The sequence below is a fragment of the Rhinoraja longicauda genome, chromosome 24, assembly GCF_053455715.1.
Source record: "Rhinoraja longicauda isolate Sanriku21f chromosome 24, sRhiLon1.1, whole genome shotgun sequence".
NCBI classification, from domain to species: domain Eukaryota; kingdom Metazoa; phylum Chordata; class Chondrichthyes; order Rajiformes; family Arhynchobatidae; genus Rhinoraja; species Rhinoraja longicauda.
Genome location: NC_135976.1, coordinates 20806674 through 20831123, shown reverse-complemented (window position 1 = coordinate 20831123; position 24450 = coordinate 20806674). Strand labels below are relative to the sequence as shown.

Genomic DNA, 24450 nt, shown 5'->3' with positions numbered 1-24450 from the left:
CAGTGAAATTCAGATTGCCATACAGTCAAACCAAGAAAGAGCAACAAGACACCCAAATATATTTTTAACATGAACATCCACCACAGCGACTCCCATATTCCTCACTGTGATGGAAGGGAAAAAAAAATTCAATCTTCTTCCCTTCTTTGTTCTGCTGTGGTCGGGGCACTTGAACCTTCCATTGTTGGGGCGATCTTGGCTCCCGCAACCGGTGGTCGAGCCCTCCGCATCAGGGGGATCTCAGCTCCCTGTGCCGGGCGATCAAACTCCCAAGTCGGGGCTGGTCGAACCTCCTGCGGCTTGGAGCTTCCCGACATCAGTCTCCACCCGAGACTGGGAGCTCCTAGATGTTGAAATCCGCAGGCCGCGGTTGGAGTGTTGATCCCAGGCATGGGATTGCAGGGTCCCATGGTAAGTCCACGGCCCCGCGGTGGGGCTCAAAGTCAGTCTCGAGCAAGGCCTCCAGCTCCATGATGTTTGGCCGCAGAGATACGATCCGGAAATTCATCCGACAAAGTAAGAGATTGAAAAAAGTTCCCCCCCCCCCCCACCCCACACATAAAACAAATCAAAGAACATTAACGCACAACTTTTTAAAACACGCTAAAAATAACAAACTAGATGAAAAGACAGACAGACTGAAGGCGAGGCTGCCATCGCTGACGGCCAGATGTTTTCTAACAATTATTTACACTTTAAATGCCCTGTTAGTAATTGACATCCAAAATTGCACGACCAACTATGTATACTATCCTCCAACTCCAGCTTTGGCTCACTGAGATGTCACCTCAGCTTTGATCCTGCGCTCTTAAATTCCCTCACAAAACATCTCTACCTCTTTTGCTCATGCCCTGATATATTTTTGCCCTGATATATTTTTGCCCTTTCTCAGGTAAATTCTCTCCATGTCTTATGTACTCTGCAGGAATATCTCTCCATTGTGCTGTCTGTGGACGTTGGTGGTATCAAATTCATGCCAGTTACATGCAGGGGTGCAGTGCTGCCGGAGCTCACCAGAGCGCAGCTCCGGCTCCTCTAAAAAACAAAAGCCAAAATAAAAATCGGGGAATTTTAACGTGGGGAATTTAACAGCGGCCGCTCCGACACCAGTGACAGCTCCGGCACCTAAAAAATTAGCACTGCATCACTGGTTACATGTAGTCTTGGTAGCTTCAAGCAGATTAGTTTCCTTTTCCACCCTAACCTTTTTCCCTGAACCTTTGCATAGGTCATGACAGTGGGATGATTGTATTCAAACTTGAGCGAGAGAGGCCAGCTTATGCAGTGCATGGAAATGCCCTGTTTTACGTCAAAGACCGGTTCCTGCGTCAACTCGATTTCCACAGCTCCAAGGACGTCGCAGTAATGCAGCTGCGCAGGTAAAACTGCCTCTACACAATCCCGTCACGCGCTCCCGGGACACGGGTTAGGCACAGAGTGATGCTCCCTCTACATTGTCCTGCCACACACTCGCAGTACATGGGTTAGGCACAGAGTGATGCTCCCTCTACATTGTCCTACCACACACTCCCAGGGCACAGGTTAGAAGCCAAATAATGCTCCCTTTACAGTCCTGCCACACACTCCTTTGGCATAGATTATATGCAGAGTGTATCTCCCTCCACAATGTACCATCACATACTTCCATTCCACAAGTTAATGACAAGGTGAAGCTCACTTATACTGTTCTGTCACACACTCCCAGTGAGTGGACAAGCAATTTTGTGAGAAAATATCCTCACTGGCATATCTTGAGTAAATTTTCTTTTCTCCTTTCCACAGTGGCTCCAAGTTCCCAGTCTTCAGTATGTCTTACAATCCAGCGGAGAACGCTGTCCTCTTGTGCACGGTAAGATCAGGAACAGGTTCGCAGTTTGCTGTAGAGACCAAGGAAAGATACATTAATATGTGAAAAATCAAACTCTGAGCACAATGGGAGCACTGTGAACGGTACTGGTCTCCATATCCCTGGGTTAGACCACATTGGGAGTACTGCAGTTTCCATCCCAATATTCCTGGAGAGCCATGGACTATTTAGCTTTCTTGTGTGAACTTTTCTCACAATGAGAATTAGAGAGGGGCCCATACTATGTTGGTGTTCTTCGGGTCCACCTTTTTGGGTGATGCGTTATAGAGTCCATGAGTAGGTTGATTCGGGGCAGAGGGGGGCCTGGTGTTGCTGGAGCTAGGTGATTTTATTGAACAAGTGGTGCAGGGTCCAAACACAAATCACTTGTCCTTATCTGTGTTCCCTATGGCTCACAGGCAAATCTGACCCACTCTCTCTCTCTCCCACAGAGAGCCAGCAACTTGGAGAACAGCACGTACGATCTCTACAGCATTCCCAAGGACTCCGACTCGCAGAATCCCGATGGTAGGTCGCGGTGACCATTTGTCTAATTCTTTCCCCACCCCACTTCCTATTCCCCATGAATCACCCTTGGCTGATAGTGAAAGGAGGGTAAAATTGGGTGGGGAGTAATTTTGGGACACTGGATGTGAGAGGCAGAGACTGCATTTAAGTGGAATTAAAGTGTTACTACTTTAAGAGCTACTACTTGCGATAAGGCCTGGTACTGGAGCGTGGGATTAAACTGGGTGCAATTCTACTTTCCCTCCCTATCCCTCACTTCCTTCCCTCACTTGATCCACACCCCATCCGCCTCCCCGTTCTTTGGAAGTCACAGTGTGTTCTCTCTCTCCGCAGCTCCCGAGGGAAAGCGCTCCTCCGGTCTGACTGCTGTCTGGGTGGCTCGGAATCGCTTTGCTGTCTTGGACCGGATGCATTCGGTAAGCATCGGTGCGGAACTTCTAATGGGTGAAGGGGAGGGGGGGCAGCTGACGAGGATCAAGAGAAGGACGAATGCTGGTGCGTTCTTTGTTCCGATGTGGCGCCTGGGGATTGGAATTCATGGGGTAGACCCACCTTCAGCACTTTGGTCAACGTGGGTTGTTTTTAAATGTGCTATACAAATAAAATTGACTTGACTTGACTTGGAACTTGAGACATGGAAGCTGAGTTTAGGGTCCAACCACCCCTGCCACTCTGCCATTTGGTAATACAGTGGTAGAGTTGCTGCCTCACGGCAGTGGAGACCCTGGTTTGATCCAGGCTGCGGACTCTGTCTGTGCGGAGTTTGTATGTTCTCCCTGTGACCAAGTGGATTTTCTCCAAGTGTTCCAGTTTCCTCGCACATCCCAAAGACTTGCAGATTGATTGGCTTCTGTAAACTGCCCCCTGTGTACTGCATAGAACTAGTAAACAGTTGATGGTCGCAAGGACTCAGTGGGCCAGTGGGCCTGTATGAGCCATCTCGTACAGCTGTTTCTATGTTGTAACTAATTTGAAACTTTTGGGAAGGGACTATGGTTAATATTACGTTACATTCAACTTTTTGGGACACTGCATTAGGACTGAGAGTATAGAGAGGAGATAAACAGTATAAAGACGAGAGGGGCAAGGGTGCAGTGATTGTTGTTCCGAGGAGGGTGAAGGACAACAGCAGGAGGAGATGGAGGTATGGGAGGTGGGGGGGAAGGGAGAGGGGCAGGTGGTTGAGAGGTTGAGGTCTCTTTCCCCCCCTCTCCCCCAGCTCCCCACGTCCACCAATATTCGGATATCAACCACTGTGTAGAAAAAGTTTACCTCTCAGATTTCTTTTGAAATTCCTAACCCTCACCTTAAACCTATTGATCTGCTGTTTTTGATATCCATTTCGTGAGATAAGGATTTTTCCTATCTACTCAAGGCCTCATGACCTTCATTAGGTCCACAGGGACAGTCCTCAATCTCCTTTGCTGCAGGGAAAACGGGTTCAGTCTGTGCTGTTCTAGAGAATCACCATCCTCTAAGAAGGAATTCCTATATACCTTATTTTGATGATACAACAGGCTCAGCCTCAATCCCTCTTGATTAGACAAACTTGCCATTCTAAGCATCAGTTATATTAAGACTTTGCTCGTCTCCCTCTACCTTGAGTATATCCTTCCTCTGGCAATGGACTTGTACTAGTGTTCCAGATTGTAGCTCTGTGTTTGGTCGCTTGAAAATCTCAGTAGTGAGAGCGTTTTGGGGAAGCAGGGATTGCCTAATTTGCTGAGTGTCTCTTGGGAATGGAGTGACAAGGGCAAAAATTGGAGAGGCCAGGTATTAGCTCCAATGATTTTAGCTTGCATCTGTGATTTAACTCCACTTTGTTCCCTCCCATTCACCACCTCCACACAGATCCTAATTAAAAATCTGAAGAATGAGATCACTAAAAAAGTGCAGGTGCCAAACTGCGATGAAATCTTCTATGCGGGCACCGGGAACCTGCTGCTGAGAGACGCTGACTCCATCACCCTGTTTGATGTTCAGCAAAAGAGGTGAGGGCAGGTGACAAGGAAGACGGTGATAGGAGTTAGGGGAGGAGGGATAGTGGAGCAACTCCAGAGATCCAGGTTCTGTCTGCGTGGTGTTTGCATGTCTGTGACTGCATGGGGATCCCCTGGGTGCTCTCTCTCCATGCCTGCGGGACACGAGTTGATTTGCTGCCGTATAAGCTGCCACGCGCTGTACGTGAGAGACAGAAGATTCATTTGGGGATAGAGGGAGTCATGTCTTGTGAGAGTAAAGTGCAGGAAAAGAATGGGTTTATGCATCTTTGAGCGAGTAGGGACGTAATGGGATCTGTAACTTTACTTTGTTTCACAAAGTAAATGGGGAGGGGGAGAGGTGGGGAAGAGTAATGGATGGGAGGGGGAAGGATAAGGAGAGGGCTAGGAAAGAAGGTTGGGAAAGGGTGGATGAAGGAGGGACAGTTATACCGAATAGAAGGGAGTGACTGATGGGATGGACTGGCCTCTGACCCTTGACTTCGTGCCCTTTGCCTGTCTGCAGGTCCCTGAGCTCTGTCAAGATCTGCAAAGTGAAGTATGTGGTGTGGTCTGGCGACATGACCCATGTGGCTCTACTGTCCAAACACGGTGAGTTTGCCTGGGGTGACGCTGCTGTACGCGGGAGGGTGCCTGATGTGTTGGTGGGAAGGATGGATGCCCAGCACCTCTGTGTTGCTGCGGGGAACTCGCTACGAGCTCCAGTCAGGCCCAGGTTGATTGGCCTATCCTTTGTGCTGTTGGTGGCAGCCCTGCGGAGAAATGAATAGAGCTAACATTCTGTCTCTGATGCACTCTCTTCTCTTGCCCCCTCTTCCTGAACCCAATCCTCCTTCCCCCGCCCTGCAGCTATCATGATTTGCAACCGCAAGCTGGAATCTCTTTGCAGCATCCACGAGAACATCAGAGTGAAGAGTGGGGCCTGGGATGAGAGCGGAGTCTTCATCTACACCACAAGCAACCACATCAAATATGCACTCATCTCTGGGTGAGTTTCACCGCTGCCCCTCTCCCACGGCATCTCCCCACATCCAGCTGCACTGGTTGCAGAGGTGACCACGACACTTTCCTTTGTTAACTAAAACTCGGAACATGGGAGGGAGGGGATGCTGGAATAGTGCCCAACACCAGTTAGAACCCAGTCTGATCCTGTGGACAGTTTTGGTCACATCCCAGGAGGGATGATTTCACACAGGAGGGGGTGTAGAGGGATTTAGGAGGATGTTTTGTTGAGACTCTAGTATTGTCACTGAGAAACAATTGGAGGGACTGGGGTTGTTTTCCTCAGAACAACCCCAGACAGAAGAAGTTGAGGGGAGACGATTGTCCCACCACTCCAAGGGATGCATAATGATGAGATATTTGGAAGAGTAAATTGGAAGGGCAGTTTCCCTGAGCATCGGGGTAGAGATCGACCAGAAGTACGAAAGGACTGGAGGGGAAGGCAGGGATTCCCCCAGAGGGTGCTGGGAGGTCTGGCACGCTGCCAGACTGGAGAGAAAGAAGCAGTTATCCTCTTCATATTTAGTCAAGAGATTGGGTTTTTACAAGACCTTCGGGGCTGTTGATCTAGCATGGGAGGATGGGGGTCTTCCCGGACCACCATGGATGGGGTAGGCCGACAGGCCTCTAGAGGTTGCAGTGCATTTGATCTTGTCCTGTTCCTGACGGAAGCCTTCCCACCTGAGCCTGGGCTGATGTGTAACTCCGGGAACCTTCATTATTCTTCTAGAGACCACGGGATCATCAGAACGCTGGACCTGCCGATCTACGTCACCAGGGTGAAGGGCAACAGTGTCTACTGCCTGGACAGGGATTGCCGCCCACGGGTTCTCACCATCGACCCCACCGAGTTCAAGTTCAAGCTGGCTCTGGTCAATCGCAAGTATGATGAGGTGAGTCCGTAGCAATGAAGGAGTTAACAGAGTAAGTACCACACAGGGCTCCAGGCACAACGATTGAATAGTGTGCCCCTCTCCTCCGCGTTCCCACTAACGGCTTGCCATCTGCGCACTCCACGCCCTTCTCCACCCCTATCCCAGATCCACCTGAGGTCTACATTTGCCAAGGCCCTTCTGGTCCTAGGCTCCATCTGCTCCCCTCCCCCAGGTTTCCACTTGCGCGTGACCTCTCACTCTTCTCTTTTGCTCCCACAGGTCCTGCACATGGTGCGGAATGCCAAGCTGGTGGGACAGTCCATCATCGCCTACCTGCAGAAGAAGGGATACCCGGAGGTGGCGCTGCACTTCGTCAAAGATGAGAAAACCCGATTCAGCCTAGCTCTGGAGTGCGGGAATCTTGAGGTGAGACAAACCTCCCACTGCTCTTCCACCTCCCCTGCTCATCCCCCTATCTCACGGACCCTATCACCTACTTAATCTCCTGGTCCTGTTTCCTTATCATCCCTTGCTTGTCTGATGCCAGCCCCTTGCCTCTGTGGACAGATCGCCCTGGATGCAGCGAAGGCGCTAGATGAGAAGGGGTGCTGGGAGAGGCTGGGTGAGCTGGCCCTGCTGCAGGGGAACCACCAGATTGTGGAGATGTGCTACCAGCGCACAAAGAACTTTGACAAGCTTTCCTTCCTCTACCTCATCACCGGCAACTTGGAGAAGCTGCGCAAGATGATGAAAATTGGTGAGGCTGCACGCCATGGGCCTGGGTGGGATTGGGAGGGCAGGTGCCGAGCACAGTTGCTTACCTCTGGGAAATGACATGCCCGCTTCACCTGGGGCAACCTGGTGAACTGGGAACCGCTGGTCAAGTGATTAACCTGATCCAGCCTTTGGCAGATGAGTGAGGGTGGAAATGAGGGCTGAGTTTATTGAAGCTCTTAGCCTAATCTGTCTCTGGTTCTCGTCCTTGTGCAGCCGAGATCCGCAAGGACATGAGTGGACATTACCAGAATGCCCTGTACCTGGGCGACGTGGGAGAACGGGTTCGCATCTTGAAGAACTGTGGACAGAGTAAGAGGAAATGCTCAATCGCATACAGTCCGACAAATCCTGACTACCTTTTCTATTTCTCTCCCCCACCCCCCTCCCAAATTCTCTATCGCCACATACCTCTTTCTCCACATACTCCTGGATCACCACCTGCTTCCCAAAACATCTGGATCTTTGCCAGCTGGTTGTGTTCCCCCTGCCCACCAGTCATCAAACCCCCCCAATTCCAGATCTGTTTTACTCTCCCCCGATTTCGTCTCCATCTCCGTTTATGAAGTAGGGTGCTCGGAATCAGTTGCAAACAGACCTGTTTTGTGCTCCCTCTCTCCATTCCCACAGAGTCACTGGCCTACCTGACTGCGGCTACACATGGATTGGACGAGGAGGCTGAGGCCCTGAGGGCAACCTTTGATCCAGAAAAGGAAACTGTAAGTATGATCAGCTGCCACTTCCCATGTCTCGCTCCCTGACACTTCACCTCACCACCTCTCTGTTTTCTCTCTCTTCCCTCTCAGATGCCAGAGATTGACCCCCAGGCCCAGCTGCTGCAGCCCCCACCACCTGTCATGCCTCTGGACACCAACTGGCCACTGCTCACTGTCTCCAAGGGCTATTTCGAGGGGAACATGGCCGGACGAGGTAGGGGGAGGAGGAACGTTTAGTGCCGGTTTAGATGGAGGGTGGGGTTGGAGGACTACAGTTGGATGAGGTCTGGGGTGGGGGAGAGAGGGGGGGTGGTGGGCATACAGGGTGTTAGGAAGAATCGAACTAGGTGGGTGAGCCTGCCAGATTGACATTATCGTCTGGCTCTGGAATAAGGGCTGCAATTAGGCCGGGGGTGGTGGTGATGGGAAGGTTGCCTTATGTGAAGGCTGATATTCACCCCCACCTACCTTTCCCTTTTTCTCCCCCCACAGGCAAGGGAGGCCAGCTCGCCGTTGACCAGCTGGCCATGGAGAGTGCTGGCACAGGCGGATGGGAGGAGGACACTGAGTTGCTGCTGGATGAGGGTGAGTGTCTGCTGAAGCATAGGCTCAAAGGAATGTTTTTGGGTGGGACGGGTTTGGGGTGTGAACTCAGCACTGCACGAGGTGTGTGCTGCACTGGAGAGGATGCAGAGTCAGTGATTGATTCAGTGGCATCAACTGTTTTGGTCATGAGGAGAGGTTCGGTCTGATTTCACTGGAGTGGAGGAGGTTCAGAGGGGACACAATTGATGTATATAAAATTCTGAGGGCTATAGATAGGGTAGCCTGTAGGAAACATTTTGTTAAATGTAGATGAAATGAGACGACATCGATTGAGAGTGAGGGAAAAGAGCTACAGAGGAGATATGATATTCAGTGATATTTAAGGTTGTAATGGAAAAGGATAAAGAGGGACCAGAGGGAAAATTTCTAAATTGGGGCAAGGCCGATTTTAATCTGATAAGGCAGAAGTTGGCCCTGGTGGACTGGGATCAGCTTCTCGTGGGGAGGACCGCATCAGAACAGTGGGAGTTATTCAAAGGAATAATTGAAAAAGTACAGAGGAAGCATGTTCCCCTAAAGTTTAAGGGTGGGACAAACAAGTCCAAAGAACCTTGGATGTCGAACGATATAGTAGGATTGATTCGGGAAAAAAAGGGGGGCTTTTGGAAGGCATAAAGAACTTAAGGCACAGGCATCATTAGAGGAATACAGAAGGTGTAGGGCGGTTCTTAAAAAAGAAATTAGGAGAGCAAAAAGGGGCCATGAGATAGCACTAGCGGGAAAAATAAAAGAAAATCCCAAAGTGTTCTATAAGTATATCAAGGGTAAGAGGATAACGAGGGAAAGAGTGGGGCCCATCAGGGACCATAGTGGAAAGCTGTGTGTGGAGCCAGAGGATGTAGGAGATGTTTTAAATGATTTTTTTGCATCTGTTTTTACGAGGGAGGAGGGCGATGCGGACTTAGAAATGGAGCAGGAGGGTTGTGATGTTCTTGAGCATATTGCTATTGACAGGGAGGCGGTGCTAGAGGCTCTGGCAGGCTTAAAAGTGGATAAGTCTCCGAGCCCTGACGAGATGTATCCTAGGATGCTGAGAGAGGCAAGGGAGGAGATTGCGGGGGCTCTGGCACAAATTTTCAGAGCCTCTCTTGCAACAGAGGATGTACCGGAGGACTGGTGGATAGCTAATGTGGTGCCATTATTTAAAAAGGGCAGTAGGGATAAACCTGGGAACTACAGACCGGTGAGTCTGACATCGGTGGTGGGGAAGCTGCTAGAAAAGATTCTGGGGACAGAATCAGTCTTCACTTGGAGGATCGAGGGTTAATTAAGGATAGTCAACATGGCTTTGTTAATGGAAGGTCGTGTCTGACTAACTTGATTGAATTTTTTGAAGGGGTGACCAAGGAGGTAGATGGGGGTAGTGCAGTGGATGTGGTATACATGGATTTCAGTAAGGCTTTTGACAAGGTCCCACACAGGAGACTAGTCAAGAAGGTAAGAGCCCATGGGATCCAGGGCACCTTGGCAAAATGGATAAAAAACTGGCTTAATGACAGAAGGCAGAGGGTGATGGTAGAAGGTTGCTTCTGTGACTGGAGGCCGGTGTCCAGTGGGGTGCCGCAGGGATCGGTGTTGGGTCCCTTACTGTTTGTAATCAGGGCATGATCAGCAAGTTTGCAGATGACACAAAGGTAGGGGTGGGGGTGAATAGCGAGGAAGGGATCTGCAAGCTACAGGAAGATATAGATGAGATGGTCAGATGGGCGGAGCAGTGGCAGATGGAATTTAATCCTGAAAAGTGCGAGGTGATGCACTTTGGCAGAAATAACTTGGAGAGGGAGTACACCATGAATGGAAGGACCCTAGGGAAGACAGGGGTACAGAGGGACCTTGGAGTACAGGTACACAAGTCCTTGAAGGCAGCAGGACAGGTGGACAGGGTGGTCAAAAAGGCATATGGGTTACTGGCCTTCATTAGCCGGGGCATCGAATATAAAAGTAGGGGGGTAATGATGGAATTGTACAGAACACTGGTGAGGCCGCAGCTGGAGTATTGTGTACAGTTCTGGTCACCACATTATAGAAAGGATGTGATAGCTTTGGAGAGGGTGCAGAGGAGATTCACCAGGATGCTGCCAGGGTTGAAGGGCCTCGGCTATGAGGAGAGACTGAGCAGACTGGGGTTGTTTTCCCTGGAGCAGAGAAGGCTGAGAGGGGACATGATTGAGGTGTACAAGATCATGAGGGGCATAGATAAGGTAGATGGCGGGGAACTTCTTCCACTGGTGGAAGGTTCAACAACGAGGGGACATAGATACAGGGTAAGGGGAGGGAGGTTTCGGGGGGATGTGAGAAAGAACTTTTTCACCCAGAGGGTGGTTGGAGTCTGGAACTCACTGCCTGGGGTGGTGGTGGAGGCGGGAACACTCACAACGTTTAAGAGGCATTTGGATGGGCACTTGAAATGCTACAACATTCAGGGCTACGGTCCAAATGCGGGGAAATGGGATTAAAATTAGACTGTGTTTGGTAACGGGCGGCGCGGACACGATGGGCCGAAGGGCCTTTTTCTGTGCTGTAGGACTCTATGACTCGATGATGGGGATCTTCGCCTAAAGAGTAGCAAGTTCCTGTAATAGGTGCCCTGAGAGAGTGGTTGAAGCTGGTTCACTGACTGCATTTAAGAAATGTGTAGGTGAGCACTTGAATTGTTTAGGCTCTGGGCCATGTGCTGTGAGATAGCATGGACAAGTTAGCCCGAATGGCCCGTTGTGTGCAATACAATGGCACGACTGTGCTCTATTGGGGAGTGTTTACCCCTTCAGTTTTACTAGGACCCCTCGATGCTGCACTCTATGGCGGTCACTTTCCCTTCGCCTCTTGAGGTCTGGAAGAGGGAGTTCCTGGCAAAACCCAAGTAAGTTAAATGCAGTCTGATAGCATGGTCAAAGACAGCATCCTGCACTCTGCTGCTGATTGAAAATAAACTGATCAGCTGCATTGGATTTGTCCTTTTTTGTGGATTCAATGTACCTGGGCAATTTTCCACACTGTTGATGAGCCACTAGATTTTTCGAATGCCAGTATTGTAACTGCATTGGAAATGCTTGGATAGAGGTGCGGCTAATTTAGTTTAGTGAAAAAGCGTGGAAACATGCCTTTCGGCCCACTGAGTCCACACCGGCCGTTGATTACATGTTCACTAGTTCGATGTTATCCCACTTTCTCATCCACTCCTTGCGCACCAGGGACGAATTACAGCGGCTAAGTAACCGACAAACCTGCACAGCTCGGGGATGTGGGATTTGGGAGGAAACCTGTGCACTCGGAGGAAAGCCACGCAGTCCAGGAAAAATAAGTAAACTCCACACCAACAGCATCCGAGGTCTAGATAGAACCCGGATGTCTGGCGCTGTGAGGCAGCAACTCTATTAGCTGTGCCATTGTTCTGGAGCAAAGGTGCTCAGTACAACTGCTGAGATGTTGTCTGGTCCCAGGGTCGTTGCTGTATAAGGGGCTCTTTGCATTTTCTGATAGACCATGGAGTTCATAAGTAGTAGAAGCAGAATTAGACCATTCGACCAATCAAGTCTACTCTGCCATTCAATCATGACTAATCTATCTCTCCCTCCTAACCCCATTCTCCTGCCTTCTCCCCATAACCCCTGACACCCTTACTAATTGGTGAACTGAATTACGTGGAGACTGATTTCTGGGATTGAGGGGGATCTCCATGGATCAATGACTGTGGCTTAGCAAAGATAAACACAAAATAAGTTCAGTTTCATTACAGTTCCACTGCTCCAGGTTCTGACCTCATGCCTTGAGTGTAAAGTTTGCACATGTTCCTGTGGCCAGTTCCAAGCTACGATGTACAACTGCTCTTAAGTGTCGCTGTTAACTGACGGCTCTAAAATGTCCCTGTGGGAAAGTGGCAGAGTAATCAGGGGAGGGATAATGGGAATGCGTGAGAGAGCAGGTTACAGGAAAATGTGAGAAAATGCAATTGGTGGGATTGCTCTGAGCTGGCATAGATTGGATAGTCTGAAGAAGTGTCCCGATCCAAAATGCCGCCTATCCACTTTCTCCAGAGATGCTGCCTGACCCGCTGAGGTACTCCAGTATTTTGTGTTTATCTTTGGCATAAACCAACATCTGCAGTTCCTTTTTGTTACATTTGGGCTAAATGGTTTCTTGTGTGGTTAGAAAAGATATCCACTGGCTCTTCTGGCTGGAAGGTTGTGGATGCTTCAACCTCAAGCACCCACATGGGGGCGCCTGTTCTCTACGATTAGCCGTTTCGTTGTCCAGGACTGTAGAGCTGTGATCTGAGCCATGGGCTGTGCGGTCCCTTAGCCATACATCGGTAGTGGGGAAGATGCTTGAGTCGATTGTTAAAGATGTCATGGCAGCGCATTTGGAAAGCAGTGACAGGATCGGTCAAAGTCAGCATGGATTTATGAAGGGGAAATCATGCTTGGCTAATCTTATGGAATTTTTTGAAGATGTAACAAGTAGAATGGATGTGGGTTGAGCCAGTGGATGTGGTGTATTCAAAAAGCCTTCGACTATGTCCCACACAAGAGATTAGTGCGCAAAATTAGAGCACATGGTATTGGGGGTAGGGTATTGACATGGATAGAGAACTGGTTGGCCGACAGGAAGCAAAGAGGAATTAACGGATCAGAAAGGCAGGCAGTGACTAGTGGGGTCCGTAAGGCTCGGTGCTGGGACCCCAGTGATTTACAATATATTAACGGTTTAAATGAGGGAATTAAATGTGACATCTCCAAGTTTGCGAATGACACAAGCTGGGTGGCAGTGTGAGCTGCGATGAGGATGTTATGAGGCTGCAGAGTGACTTGGTTAGTTTGGGCAAGTGGGCAGATGTATGGCAGATGCAGTATATAATGTGGATAAATGTGAGGTTATCCACTTTGGTGGCAAGAACAGGAAGGCAGATTATTATCTGAATGGTGTCAAGATTAGGAAAAGGGGAGGTGCAACAAGACCTGGGTGTGCTTGTACATCAGTCGCTGAAGGTAAGCATGCAGGTACAGCAGGCAGTGAAGAAAATTAATAGCATGTTGGCCTTCATTGCAAGAGGATTTCAGTTTAGGAGCAAGGAGGTCCAACTGTAGTTGTACAGGGCCCTGGTGAGACTGCACCTGGAGTATTGTATACAATTTTGGTCTCCAAATTTGAGGAAGGACATTATTGCTATTGAGGGAGTGCAGCGTAGGTTCACCAGGTTAATTCCCGGGATGGCGGGACTGACATATGATGAAAGAATGGGTCGACTGGGCTTGTATTCACTGGAATTTAGAAGGATGAGAGGCAATCTTATAGAAACATATAAAATTCTTAAAGGATTGGACAGGCTAGATGCAGGAAAAATGGTCCTGATGTTGGGGTAGTCCAAAACCAGGGGTGACAGTTTAAGAATTAGGGGTAGGCCATTTAGGACTGAGATGAGGAAAAACCTCTTCACCCAGAGAGTTGTGAATCTGTGGAATTCTCTGCCACAGAAGGCAGTGGAGGGCAATTCACTGGATGTTTTTCAGGAGAGTTAGATTTAGCTCTTAGGGCTAAAGGAATCAAGGGATATGGGGAAAAAGCAGGAACGGGGTATTGATTTTAGATGCTCAACTATGATCATATTGAATGGCGGTGCTGGCTCGAAGGGCCGAATGGCCTACTCCTGCACCTATTTTTTTATGTTTCCTAGCTCTGATTCATGTGGCTGTTTTTGTGTTGTCCTGTGTTGGCACCAGGCTGGCACCCCGTTGTGTTTAGCTCCACCTGATGCTGCTTCCAGCATGTCCTCTGCATTCCTCAGTGAACCAGGGTTGACCACCTGGGTGACAGGAATGATGGTGTGAGGAATGTGCCGGGCCATGAGGTTACAGACTGGAGGACATTTCTGTTGCTGATGGTCCACAGCACTTTGTGGACCCCAGATTTCAACTGTTGGATCTGTTTTGAGTCTCCCAATAAGCGCAACAGTAGTCCCAACACAACATAATGGAAGGCACCCTTTGTGTGAAGACCGGACTTTGCCTCCACAAGGACTGTGCAGTGGCCACTCCAGATTCGGCCACTTCATTCCGTGGTGCTGCTTGCATGCTCCTGGTGATGGACACTGCTGTCCCCCCAACCAGATGACATTCTGTATCCGGGCTGCTCTCAGTGTATTTTCCAAGTGCGTTTCAACATGGGGTAGCTCTGATTAGTTAGCTATGGGAAGATGGGAGGTGGTGATCAGGAGGATCACCCTGGCTGAGACCTAATGGGGTTGCAAGTAGATGCTGTGGGCTCCCAGGCTGCTGCAGTATTACATGGCCTCCGCTGTTCCAGTGGAATGAGGGAAGACTCTGGTATATTGTTTAACATCTAATTCAAAGAATATATCTCTGTCAGACTGTTGCATGGCCAGTGTGGGGGATGCTGTTCCCAGTGTAGACACTCGTCTCAGACTGAGGACTGGTTGAGCGATCATACCTGGATTCTCCTGCCCAGCTCAGTGCCAGGTAGTCCGGCTGTGTTCAATACATTAACTTGCTGTGCCAGTTCAGGACATGTGCAGGGGTGGGCTGGCCGACTTTCTTCACTGACAACAGTGGCAATGTACCAAACTGGCTTTTCTAACAGCAGACTGTAGCTGCACTCATTGTTGGGAGAACAGGTTTATTCAACCCCCTGGTTATTCGCTGTATTTCGCCAGCTGCCCCGGTAGATTTGAACTCAAGCTTGCGGATTATTAGATCAGCCTGATTAGTAGACAGGTAGGGTAACCTCTGTCACCATCTGCATAATCATTGCATTCAAAAGTTGCTCCTGTAAGATGCCATTCTGTCAATATTGGAGATATTTAAATGTGTAATCCACAGGGATCGAGGCTTGACTAATCGGATTTCTCTCCTTCTGGAAACCCCATCTCTCCCTCTCCATCCCTCACCCTCTCATCCCTTGCTTCTGTCTATCTCTTTCTCTCTCACACCCATGTGTCTCACCTCCCCTCTGCCTCTCACTCTGCCACTTGCTCCCCTCTCTACTTTGCCCTGATTGACAGATGGTTTTGTGGATGCTGCTGATGGATTTGGAGAGGAAGTGGCCAGGGGCACTGAGGACGGAGGCGGCTGGGACGTGGAGGAGGATTTGGACCTGCCTCCCGAGCTGGTAAGTGCCCTGTTTCTCTGGTCCTTAAAAGTACCCTTCTGCAGGGCTCGTACTCAAATCTCAGCAAGTCACACGCACTGTGTAGATTTGACCTTGGAAGTTGGGGTGTGAAAAGATCAAATTAGCAGCCTCACTGACCCTATGCCGTTGCTTCTCTTGTTGACAGGAACTCGCTGGGAGTGGAGGAGGCTCCTCGGATGGATTCTTTGTCTCACCCTCCCGAGGTAGCAATCCTGCACAGGTTAGCAACATCGACATTGGATATCTCTGACTCAGGGGTGTTGGTACAGGGTGGGCCACATATCGTCTGTGGGCATAATATGGCTGCCAGACTTGGTGACATCATCGTCCAGGCAGAAGTTGGCTAACAGTTCAGCTGACATCAAAATCCAGCATGCAAAATGTACATTATTCCAGTGTAATTGCTGCCCTGCATTGCATGTTAAATGGCCACCAGGATGGTGGCCACATAATCCAGTTCATAAAATGACTGGCAGCATTGTTGGCCTTCCAACATTTAAACAAAATGGCCAACAATGACGATTCCATGCACAGAATAGATGTCAGTCTTGCTGCTGTTTCAAAACGCACAAGTGTTTGAAATTCAAAGATGCTACGCGGGCATAAAATTGTCCCCTGTGTTTGTAACAAGATGGTCAAGAGTTAGACAAGAGCACAGATTCTGATTTGCCACTGGAATGTGGATGGTGGGGGTGTGTCATGTATTTTGGACAGAATACTGTTTGGACAGAATCACTTCTGCTCCAATAGTTTTGTGAGTGCATCTGCATTAGTTGCCTTTCAAATATCCTGAAGGTACCCCATGTACAACATTTAAGTGTGAAGGGTGAGGAAACCAATGGGTGGGTCATAGGCTTCTACCCAGTGACTGATGCAAAGTAATCCTCTACCACCTACCCTCTCCTTTTCGCCCTCTTCCTAAACAATCCTTTTGTTTCTCCCTGTTACGCCGCCCCCCCCCCGCCACCTCCACTTGCTCGTTTCATCACATCCCCTCCCTTCTCTCTTTCCAACTCCTAACTCTTTGTGCTCTCTCTCCCTCCTTTCCCCTCTTCCCCATCCCTCCTTTCTTCAATTTCCTCCTGCAGGTTTGGTGCAATAACTCTCAGCTGCCAGTTGATCACCTTGTGGCAGGATCCTTCGAGACTGCGGCGCGAGTAAGTTCTCACTATCTTGCAGGGACATGTGTCCTGGCTTTGGGGTGGGCGGTGCACATTCTATGATGTGGAGTAATCATCTCTTTCCTATCTCTGCCCTTCAGTTGCTTCATGATCAAGTGGGGGTCACAAACTTTGGCCCATTTAAAAACCTCTTCCTGCAGTCGTTTGCCCGTGGCCGTTCCGTGTTCCAGGCCTTGCCGTGCCTGCCTGCCATGTACGGATACCCTCAACGCAACTGGTGAGTGTATGATGGGTGTTTTGCGGTGTGTGGGGAAAGTACAGCTTCTACTGCAAGGGAATCATGTTCCCTTCTATTCCGAAACCTCTTAATTAACACCTTCTTCCCTTACTCCTCCGCTCCACGACCTTTCATATAACATATTCGACCAGCTCGCTGCTGTCATTCATGATACACAAAATGATCGTCCGGCTTGTTAATGCTGCCAATCAGTGAAAAAATGACCACTTGGCTCACTAATGCAGTCAGCTGACAAAATAGTCAACATTAAGATGTGGCTCCAGCATTTGCTGATATATTAAACAGTCCAATACATGGAAACTAGATCTGGAAGTGAACAACGCTGGCTTAGAGCCAGCTGTTGGCACCCCACGCTGGGTATAAAATGGTTACCAGCTCTGGTGATGTTTCCTCGCTCTCTCCCTCTGGCACTGCACTGGAATGGATGGAAATGACTTCCCAACCTTACGTCTCAGCCCTTGGCCTGTGCCAAATAATGGCACTTGGAGTTGGCATCTCCACTCAGTATGCATGACTCTTGCGACACCTGATGTTACAGAGAAATAAGTTTTAACCTGCTCCATGCTGCTACCATCGTCACAGTGTCAAACAGCAGAGAAACAGGCCCTTCAACCCACCATGTCCATGCTGCCCATTAAGTATCTATTTGTTCTATCTAACCCCACTTACTAGCGTTTGGATCCATATCCTTCTAGCCATGGTGATTCAAGATATTAGCGAGATAATAATTAAATGTTGTGAGAGTTCCCGTCTCCAACGCATTCTCTGGCAGTGTGTTCCAGATTCCTACTACCCTCTGGATGAAAAAATCCTTTCCCAGATTCCCTTCATCTCTTGCCCATGTGCTCTCTGGTTGTCGATACCTCTGTTGCAAGGAAAAAGGTATCTTGTCTTTAACTCATTTTGTATACCATTATCAAGTGCCCCATAGCCTTCCCGACTCCATAAACCCTTTCTCTACTCATAATTGAAATGTTTTGTCCCGGGCAACATCTTAGTGAATCTCCTCTCCGTCCCTTCCTTTCTGTGGTTTGCTTACCAGAATTGTACATAGTACACTAGTAGTGGCCCAAATCAACGTTTTATAAAGTTGTTCCAGAACCTTCCTGCTTTTACGTTCTGTGCCTCAGCAAACAAAGGCAAGTATCATGCAAACATTCTTTGAGGCCTAATCTAACTGTGTTGTCATCTTCAGGAATCCTTGGACGTAGAGTGAGGTGCCTCGGCCTTTCAATATTCCCTCGGTGTTTATCATTCATTGTGTAAGACCTACCCTGAAAAATCTTCCCAAATTGCAACACTGCAATTACCAGGTTTAAATTTCACCTGTAATGGCACTGCCTTCTTAACCACTAATCAGTATCTTTCTGCAGTCTATGACTGTCTAAACTATCAACGATGTGGCCATTTTGTGTGGGGGCACATGGTAGACTGCTGTTGCTAGAAGCTGAAGCAAAAAAAACAACTTCTGGAGGAACACAGCGTGTCAGGCAGCATAAGTAGGGGAGAAGTATTGTTGACATTTCGACCCTGTGAGTTCCTCCATCAGGATGTTTTTTATATCTATTTTTGTTGTCTGTCAACTTCCTATATTCATATTCAAGTCATTAACCTACATCACAAACAGTCAGGGTACAACGCTATAATCACAGAGTGAGCTCTCCACCTCACCCCTGCCCCCTCTGACTATGGATATCCAGTTTTGTATACGCTCTGCGAGCTTGGCTGGGCGTAAGACTCAGATGTGTGCTTGGGCCTTGCAGGAAGGATGCGGGCCTGAAGAGCGGGCTTCCGGCTGTGGGACTGAAGCTGGCTGACCTGATCCAGCGGCTACAGCTCTGCTACCAGCAGACCACCGCTGGCAAGTTTGAGGAGGCAGTCGAGAGGTTTCGAGCCATCCTGCTCAGTGTGCCCCTGTTGGAGGTGGAGAGCAAGCAGGAAATCGCTGAGGTGAGGTGTGGGCAGGTGCGAGAGAGAGGGAAGGTAGGTGGGGGGGGGGGGGTTGCGGAAGTACGAGAGCAGGGGGTGCCGAGGAGGTGCAAGGGAGGAGGGGGGCGCGTTGCAGTTTCGGGGAGGCGTAGAGATGCAGAGGAGGAAAGTGGTGATGCAGAGGTGCGAGGGAACAGGGTAAGAGTGGGGGTGGGTGAAAACCGAGTGGTTGTCTGGTGCTGGAAGACTGTGGTTCCATGGGATGTCTGGTGATTGTCCACTTTCTGCCTCCTCAGGCCCAGCAGCTAATCACCATTTGTCGGGAGTACATTGTGGGCCTCAGCATGGAGAGTGAGCGCAAGAGGCTTCCCAAGGACACACTGGAGCAACAGAAAAGGATCTGTGAGGTTGGCCTAGGATCTGCAATAGGCCCGTCAGCCCTCCGCCCACCTGTTTCCTCCCGTCCTTTCTCCGCTTCGTCCATCTCCTCCCCACCATGACTCCTCTCCCCCATTCTCCCTTTCTCACTATAACTGTTTTCTCTCTCGTTTTCCAAGATGGCTGCCTACTTCACCCACTGCAGCCTCCAGCCTGTACACATGATCCTGGTGCTCAGGACCGCTGTCAATCTCTTCTTCAAGCTGAAAAACTTCAAGACCGCGGCCTCATTTGCTGGCAGACTCCTGGAACTCGGTCCCAAGCCTGAAGTGGGGCAGCAGGTAACGTCTCGGGTTATTGGGTGGGGCCTCGTCTTCAGGCTCCTGCTGAGGTGAAGGTTGCTTAGCCTTGGGCTGGAAATACTCTCTGAATGGGAATGAGCAATGATTTGTAGCAAAAGAGGGAGTAAAAGCAAACAGGCTAGGTTGATGTGGAAAGCATGTTTCCACATGTGGGAGAGTCTAGGACCGGAGGCCAAAGCCTCAGAATAAAAGGACATACCATTAGAAAGATGAGGAGGAACTTATTTAGTCAGGGGGTGGTGAATCTGTGGAATTAATTGCCACAGATAGCTATGGAGGCCGTCAATGGATATTTTTAAGGCAGAGATTGACATTTTCTTAATTCGCAGAGGGTCAGAGATTTATAAGAACCGGGGCAAGGGTTATGTTGGAGGTGAGGGGTTTCTCCCCCACCCCCCAGCATGTGGGGGTCTGAGGCTCACTGCCTGACAGGTAAGAGAGGCAGAGACCAGCCCCATCATACCAGGTGTTAGGCCTCAGAGACACTGGAAGGTGCTGGGTGGAGGAGGATGGGGTGGCTGTTCTAGGACCAGCACAGACAGCATGGGTGGAAAGGCCTGTGAATTATGGTTGTCGCAGACCAGCTGCTAGGGTAGGTCATGCGGTGAAACACGGGTGAAGTGAAAGTTTGGAGGGGAGGGGTGTCGGCAGAATGAGTGTGTTGTGGATGGGTTACTGGAGCAGTGCCTTCGAGCAGGAGGTTTAGGGAGTTAGGGGGGATATCACTGATAGTGCTGGGGCAGACGAATAAATTGGTTACATAGAAGTTTGATCCTGGGCTTTCATAGCGGCAGTGTGGAGTACAAGGACAATGTGTTTCCGGAAGCACGGAACACTTCCCAAGGGGATAATGTGTCGAGTCCTGGGAACCGGCAGATTGGCAGATGGTTGGAACAAGTCAAAAAGGCTAAAGTTGAAATGGTGACGAAGACTGTCAAATGGGAGGAGTGAAATGTAAATCCAGAGAGAGGGATGTTGGTATACAGGTGGAAAGAGATGAGGGAGAGGGGAAAGACGAAGGAATAAAAGGGAAATGGAGGACTCTGGGATGGGCGATGTGTGCAATGGGGAGGAAAGGAGCAGTGACGGGGGGGGGGGGGGGGCTGCAGTGGAGAGGTGTGCACAGGGAAGAGTGAGGGGTAGGCAGGCAGGGAAAGGTGTCCCTATGGTCCAATCTGTCACCATAGAGGGCCATGTCCCAAGAGGAATGCCACTGGGCCAGAGGTCTTGCTTTAGGAAACCTGGGCCCCTTCCCTTCTAAGAGTGCCCTCTCATCGGCCATCAGTCCTGGGCCTCAGCAATAAACCCGATCTCTCTCTCTCTCTCTGCAGACACGGAAGATTCTGGCTGCTTGTGAGAAGACTCCTACTGATGCCCATCAGCTAAACTACGACATGCACAACCCCTTCGATGTGTGTGCTGCCACATACAGGCCCATCTACAGGTGGGTGGGGTGAAGGGGAGGGGTGAGGCAGTTATCATATCATATCATATCATATATCTACAGCCGGAAACAGGCCTTTTCGGCCCTCCAAGTCCGTGCCGCCCAGTGATCCCCGTACATTAACACTATCCTACACCCACTAGGGACAATTTTTACATTTACCCAGCCAATTAACCTACATACCTGTACGTCTTTGTTGTGACTGATGGGGCCAGTGTGGATTCAGGCTGGTGGCATTGTAAGGGATGGCACTGCCCAGCCAAGCAATAAACCTCCTGTTACTCTCTGCACGCGCTTTCTTTCATGGTCTTCAAGGCTCTGCCCTGTTCCCACTCCTGTTTTTACCTTCAGCTCATGCTTAAATGCTTCTTCCATGACAGGGTTTTAGAAGCGCGAATTTGCCAAATTCACACCACATTTCGAAGGCTGGAAATCAGTAACATTCCGATTTAATCTCCAGTGATTTCTTTTGCCAGGGGGAAGCCGGTTGAAAAATGTCCGCTGAGTGGAGCTTGCTACAGCCCCGAGTTCAAGGGTCAGATTTGCAGAGTGACCACGGTAGGTGACATCCCAGGGACTCAACAGAGCAGCATGACCCAATGGTGTTTAATATCCGCGGGGCGACAGGGACCGTGAGAAGCCATTCACTGTATAGATATCCCCCCAAAGAGACAATAGACAATAGGTGCAGGAGTAGGCCATTCAGCCCTTCGAGCCAGCACCGCCATTCAATGCGATCATGGCTGATCACTCTCAATCAGTACCCCGTTCCTGCCTTCTCCCCATACCCCCTCACTCCGCTATCCTTAAGAGCTCTATCCAGCTCTCTCTTGAAAGCATCCAACGAACTGGCCTCCACTGCCTTCGGAGGCAGAGAATTCCACACCTTCACCACTCTCTGACTGAAAAAGTTCTTCCTCATCTCCATTCTAAATGGCCTACCCCTTATTCTTAAACTGTGGCCCCTTGTTCTGGACTCCCCCAACATTGGGAACATGTTTCCTGCCTCTAATGTGTCCAATCCCCTAATTATCTTATATGTTTCAATAAGATCCCCCCTCATCCTTCTAAATTCCAGAGGGTGGACTGGGAGACTCTGATCAGTGTACAGGTATCCCAATTTTATTCTTCATTAAACTTGCTCTGGTTTGTTTTCTAGGTGACTGAGATTGGCAAGGATGTGATTGGTCTTCGTATCAGCTCTCTGCAGTTCCGCTGATGTTTTGATCACTTCTCCTGCACCCGAGCATGTGTAATTGCTTGTTGCCTGAAACATGTTCGCGATTTCCCATGTTGCTAATTTTGTTCATGAAATTAATGCATAGTATATGATAGCTGTAGTTGCATTCCATGTCACCTTCTGATCCACTTCCGAGTTTCTTCCTTTCCCTTCACTGCTTTCCCACCAGACAACTTTGCTTCCTGGATTTCTGACCAACCGAACACCAATCTTGCTCCTAGTTTTCTACCCAGCTTCACTTCTCACTTCTTCAGCTGACAATGTTTTAAATCCTCACGTTTCTGCTCCTAGTGTTGGGTGCACTGCCCATCGTTCTCGTATACATTCTGCTCCAAGCATCCCATTTGCTTATAATTAACTCTGAGTTTTCAAAACAAGCCCATAAAAGTCCCTAACTACGCAATCTAGACCAAACTAGCCCCTATAATCACACTGTTGGCCTGTTTCGGGCTTCTTTTCAAAATAAATGTTTTTGAAGCAGTCTGAAGAAACTTCGCCGATCCATTCCTTCCACTTTTGCAGATGCTTTGCCTGTTGAATTACTCCAGCATTTGTCCTCCTATTTCATCTCTCTCTAGATATTCCTTCTCTAGTTTTTCAGCTTTTCACGTCGCTCTTCCGCAGCTCCAATTCTGAATTTTCCCCATCCCCAACCAATTGATTTTGGTCACCTGGAATTCCAGCTAATGGCACTTTCCACCGCACAGCTCCCAGTCCAGTTTCCCACTCCCAGTGCACACTACTCCACTCCACCGGAACCATTCCAAACCCCCTGCATCTGGCTCTGGAATTGTGAACTCCGATTCCCTTTCCAAATCTGCATTCACGGTTTTGGTTTCCCAGTGGGCTCCTGCTCCGGGCTTGATTTTCAAGTGGGCCCTCATCCCTGCAGCACCCCGGCCCTTCAGCCCATTATAGCTCTAATCCTAGCCCTAGTCTTTCTCCAAGTGACCCTACGCCTCCTACAGCTTCTTCGTCCCGTGTCAAAATAAAGTTTTATTGCTGAAGCTGATACTCTGATTCATTTTGGGGTGATCGGGAGGGGGTGTTGGTGTCCTGCCTGTTCTCCATCCCGGTTCTCAAGGGCACTGAGCGGGAGTGGCAGACGGCTGGCGGAGTCCCCGTGGCGGGGGTAGCGGGCGTGAACTTGGACCTGGTGCCGCAGCCATGGAACGGGATCGACTGCCGGCATTAAATTGAACGGTGGACCTTGGATCCATTTTAAATCTTTCCACTCTCTCCTCAAATCTGGATCTTCTAGTTTTTAAATGACCTACCTTGTGGAAAAGACTGGCTATTTTCCTTCTCAATGTTCCTCATGATTTAAAATACCTTGTAAATTCACACCTCAGCCTCCTAAACTGCAGGGAATAAATACTCAAGCTTATTCAGCCTTGCCTTATAAGTCTAACCCTCCAGATCTTATAAGGTTTTTTTCTGCATCCTTTCCATTTCAATGACATCCTTCAACTGTATGTCCTACTAAAATGCAGCACATCACATTTATGTGAATTAAACTCCCTCTGGCATTCCTTAGTCTCCTGACCCAGTTGATCAAGAGCCTGTTGTAATTTTAGGTAACCTCCACCATACCGCCAATTTTAGTGTCACATGAAAACTTATTAACTATGCCCCGAACATTCTTATCCAAATTATTAATATAAATAATGAGCAACAGTGGACCAGAGGTCACCATCCTCAAATCTGAGTAACACCCCTTCATTACCACCCTCTGTGTCTTACTTTCAAGCCAATTCTCTATCCAATTAAAGACACAGTGCTGGAGTAACTCAGCGGACCAGGCAGCATCCCTGGAGAACATGGATAGGTGACGTTGCCAGTCGGGACCCTGCTGATATCTGACCCGAAACATCACCGATACATGTTCTCGGAGGCTGCCTGACCTTTTGAGTTACTCCAACACTTTGTGTGTTTTTTTTGTAAACCAGCACCGGCAGTTCCTTGTTTCTACTTTCTATCCCATTGGTTAGCACCAGACAAGTCTACCATACAGGACCTTGGCAAAGGCCTTGGTAAAATCCAGGTGGACAACATCTACTGTTGGTCACCTAAAAAAACTCAATCAAAATTTTCAGACATCCTGACCCCTCATTTCCCCATCAACATTCCGGTCTGTCACTTCACCCATCGACTCTGCCTCCTGCCTAAAGTCAGAGTCAAAGCCATA

At 49.2% G+C, this 24450-nt stretch overlaps 1 protein-coding gene across 1 annotated transcript in view; it reads left to right on the top strand.

Moving 5' to 3' along the window:
- copa (COPI coat complex subunit alpha) overlaps positions 1 to 23269 on the top strand; it is a 34844-nt gene extending 11575 nt beyond the window's left edge. The window contains exons 12-35 of the mRNA XM_078420761.1: positions 1229 to 1379; positions 1783 to 1849; positions 2299 to 2374; positions 2708 to 2790; positions 4226 to 4365; positions 4880 to 4965; positions 5224 to 5362; positions 6107 to 6269; positions 6531 to 6677; positions 6819 to 7008; positions 7242 to 7337; positions 7656 to 7744; positions 7832 to 7955; positions 8234 to 8326; positions 15363 to 15469; positions 15636 to 15710; positions 16579 to 16647; positions 16752 to 16888; positions 18673 to 18859; positions 19135 to 19245; positions 19396 to 19557; positions 20910 to 21022; positions 21499 to 21580; positions 22182 to 23269. Coding sequence (XP_078276887.1) covers positions 1229 to 1379; positions 1783 to 1849; positions 2299 to 2374; positions 2708 to 2790; positions 4226 to 4365; positions 4880 to 4965; positions 5224 to 5362; positions 6107 to 6269; positions 6531 to 6677; positions 6819 to 7008; positions 7242 to 7337; positions 7656 to 7744; positions 7832 to 7955; positions 8234 to 8326; positions 15363 to 15469; positions 15636 to 15710; positions 16579 to 16647; positions 16752 to 16888; positions 18673 to 18859; positions 19135 to 19245; positions 19396 to 19557; positions 20910 to 21022; positions 21499 to 21580; positions 22182 to 22241 — 2747 coding nt within the window. The 3' untranslated portion in view covers positions 22242 to 23269. The remainder of the gene's footprint in view (positions 1 to 1228; positions 1380 to 1782; positions 1850 to 2298; positions 2375 to 2707; positions 2791 to 4225; positions 4366 to 4879; positions 4966 to 5223; positions 5363 to 6106; positions 6270 to 6530; positions 6678 to 6818; positions 7009 to 7241; positions 7338 to 7655; positions 7745 to 7831; positions 7956 to 8233; positions 8327 to 15362; positions 15470 to 15635; positions 15711 to 16578; positions 16648 to 16751; positions 16889 to 18672; positions 18860 to 19134; positions 19246 to 19395; positions 19558 to 20909; positions 21023 to 21498; positions 21581 to 22181) is intronic.
- The last annotated feature ends 1181 nt before the right edge of the window (positions 23270 to 24450 follow it).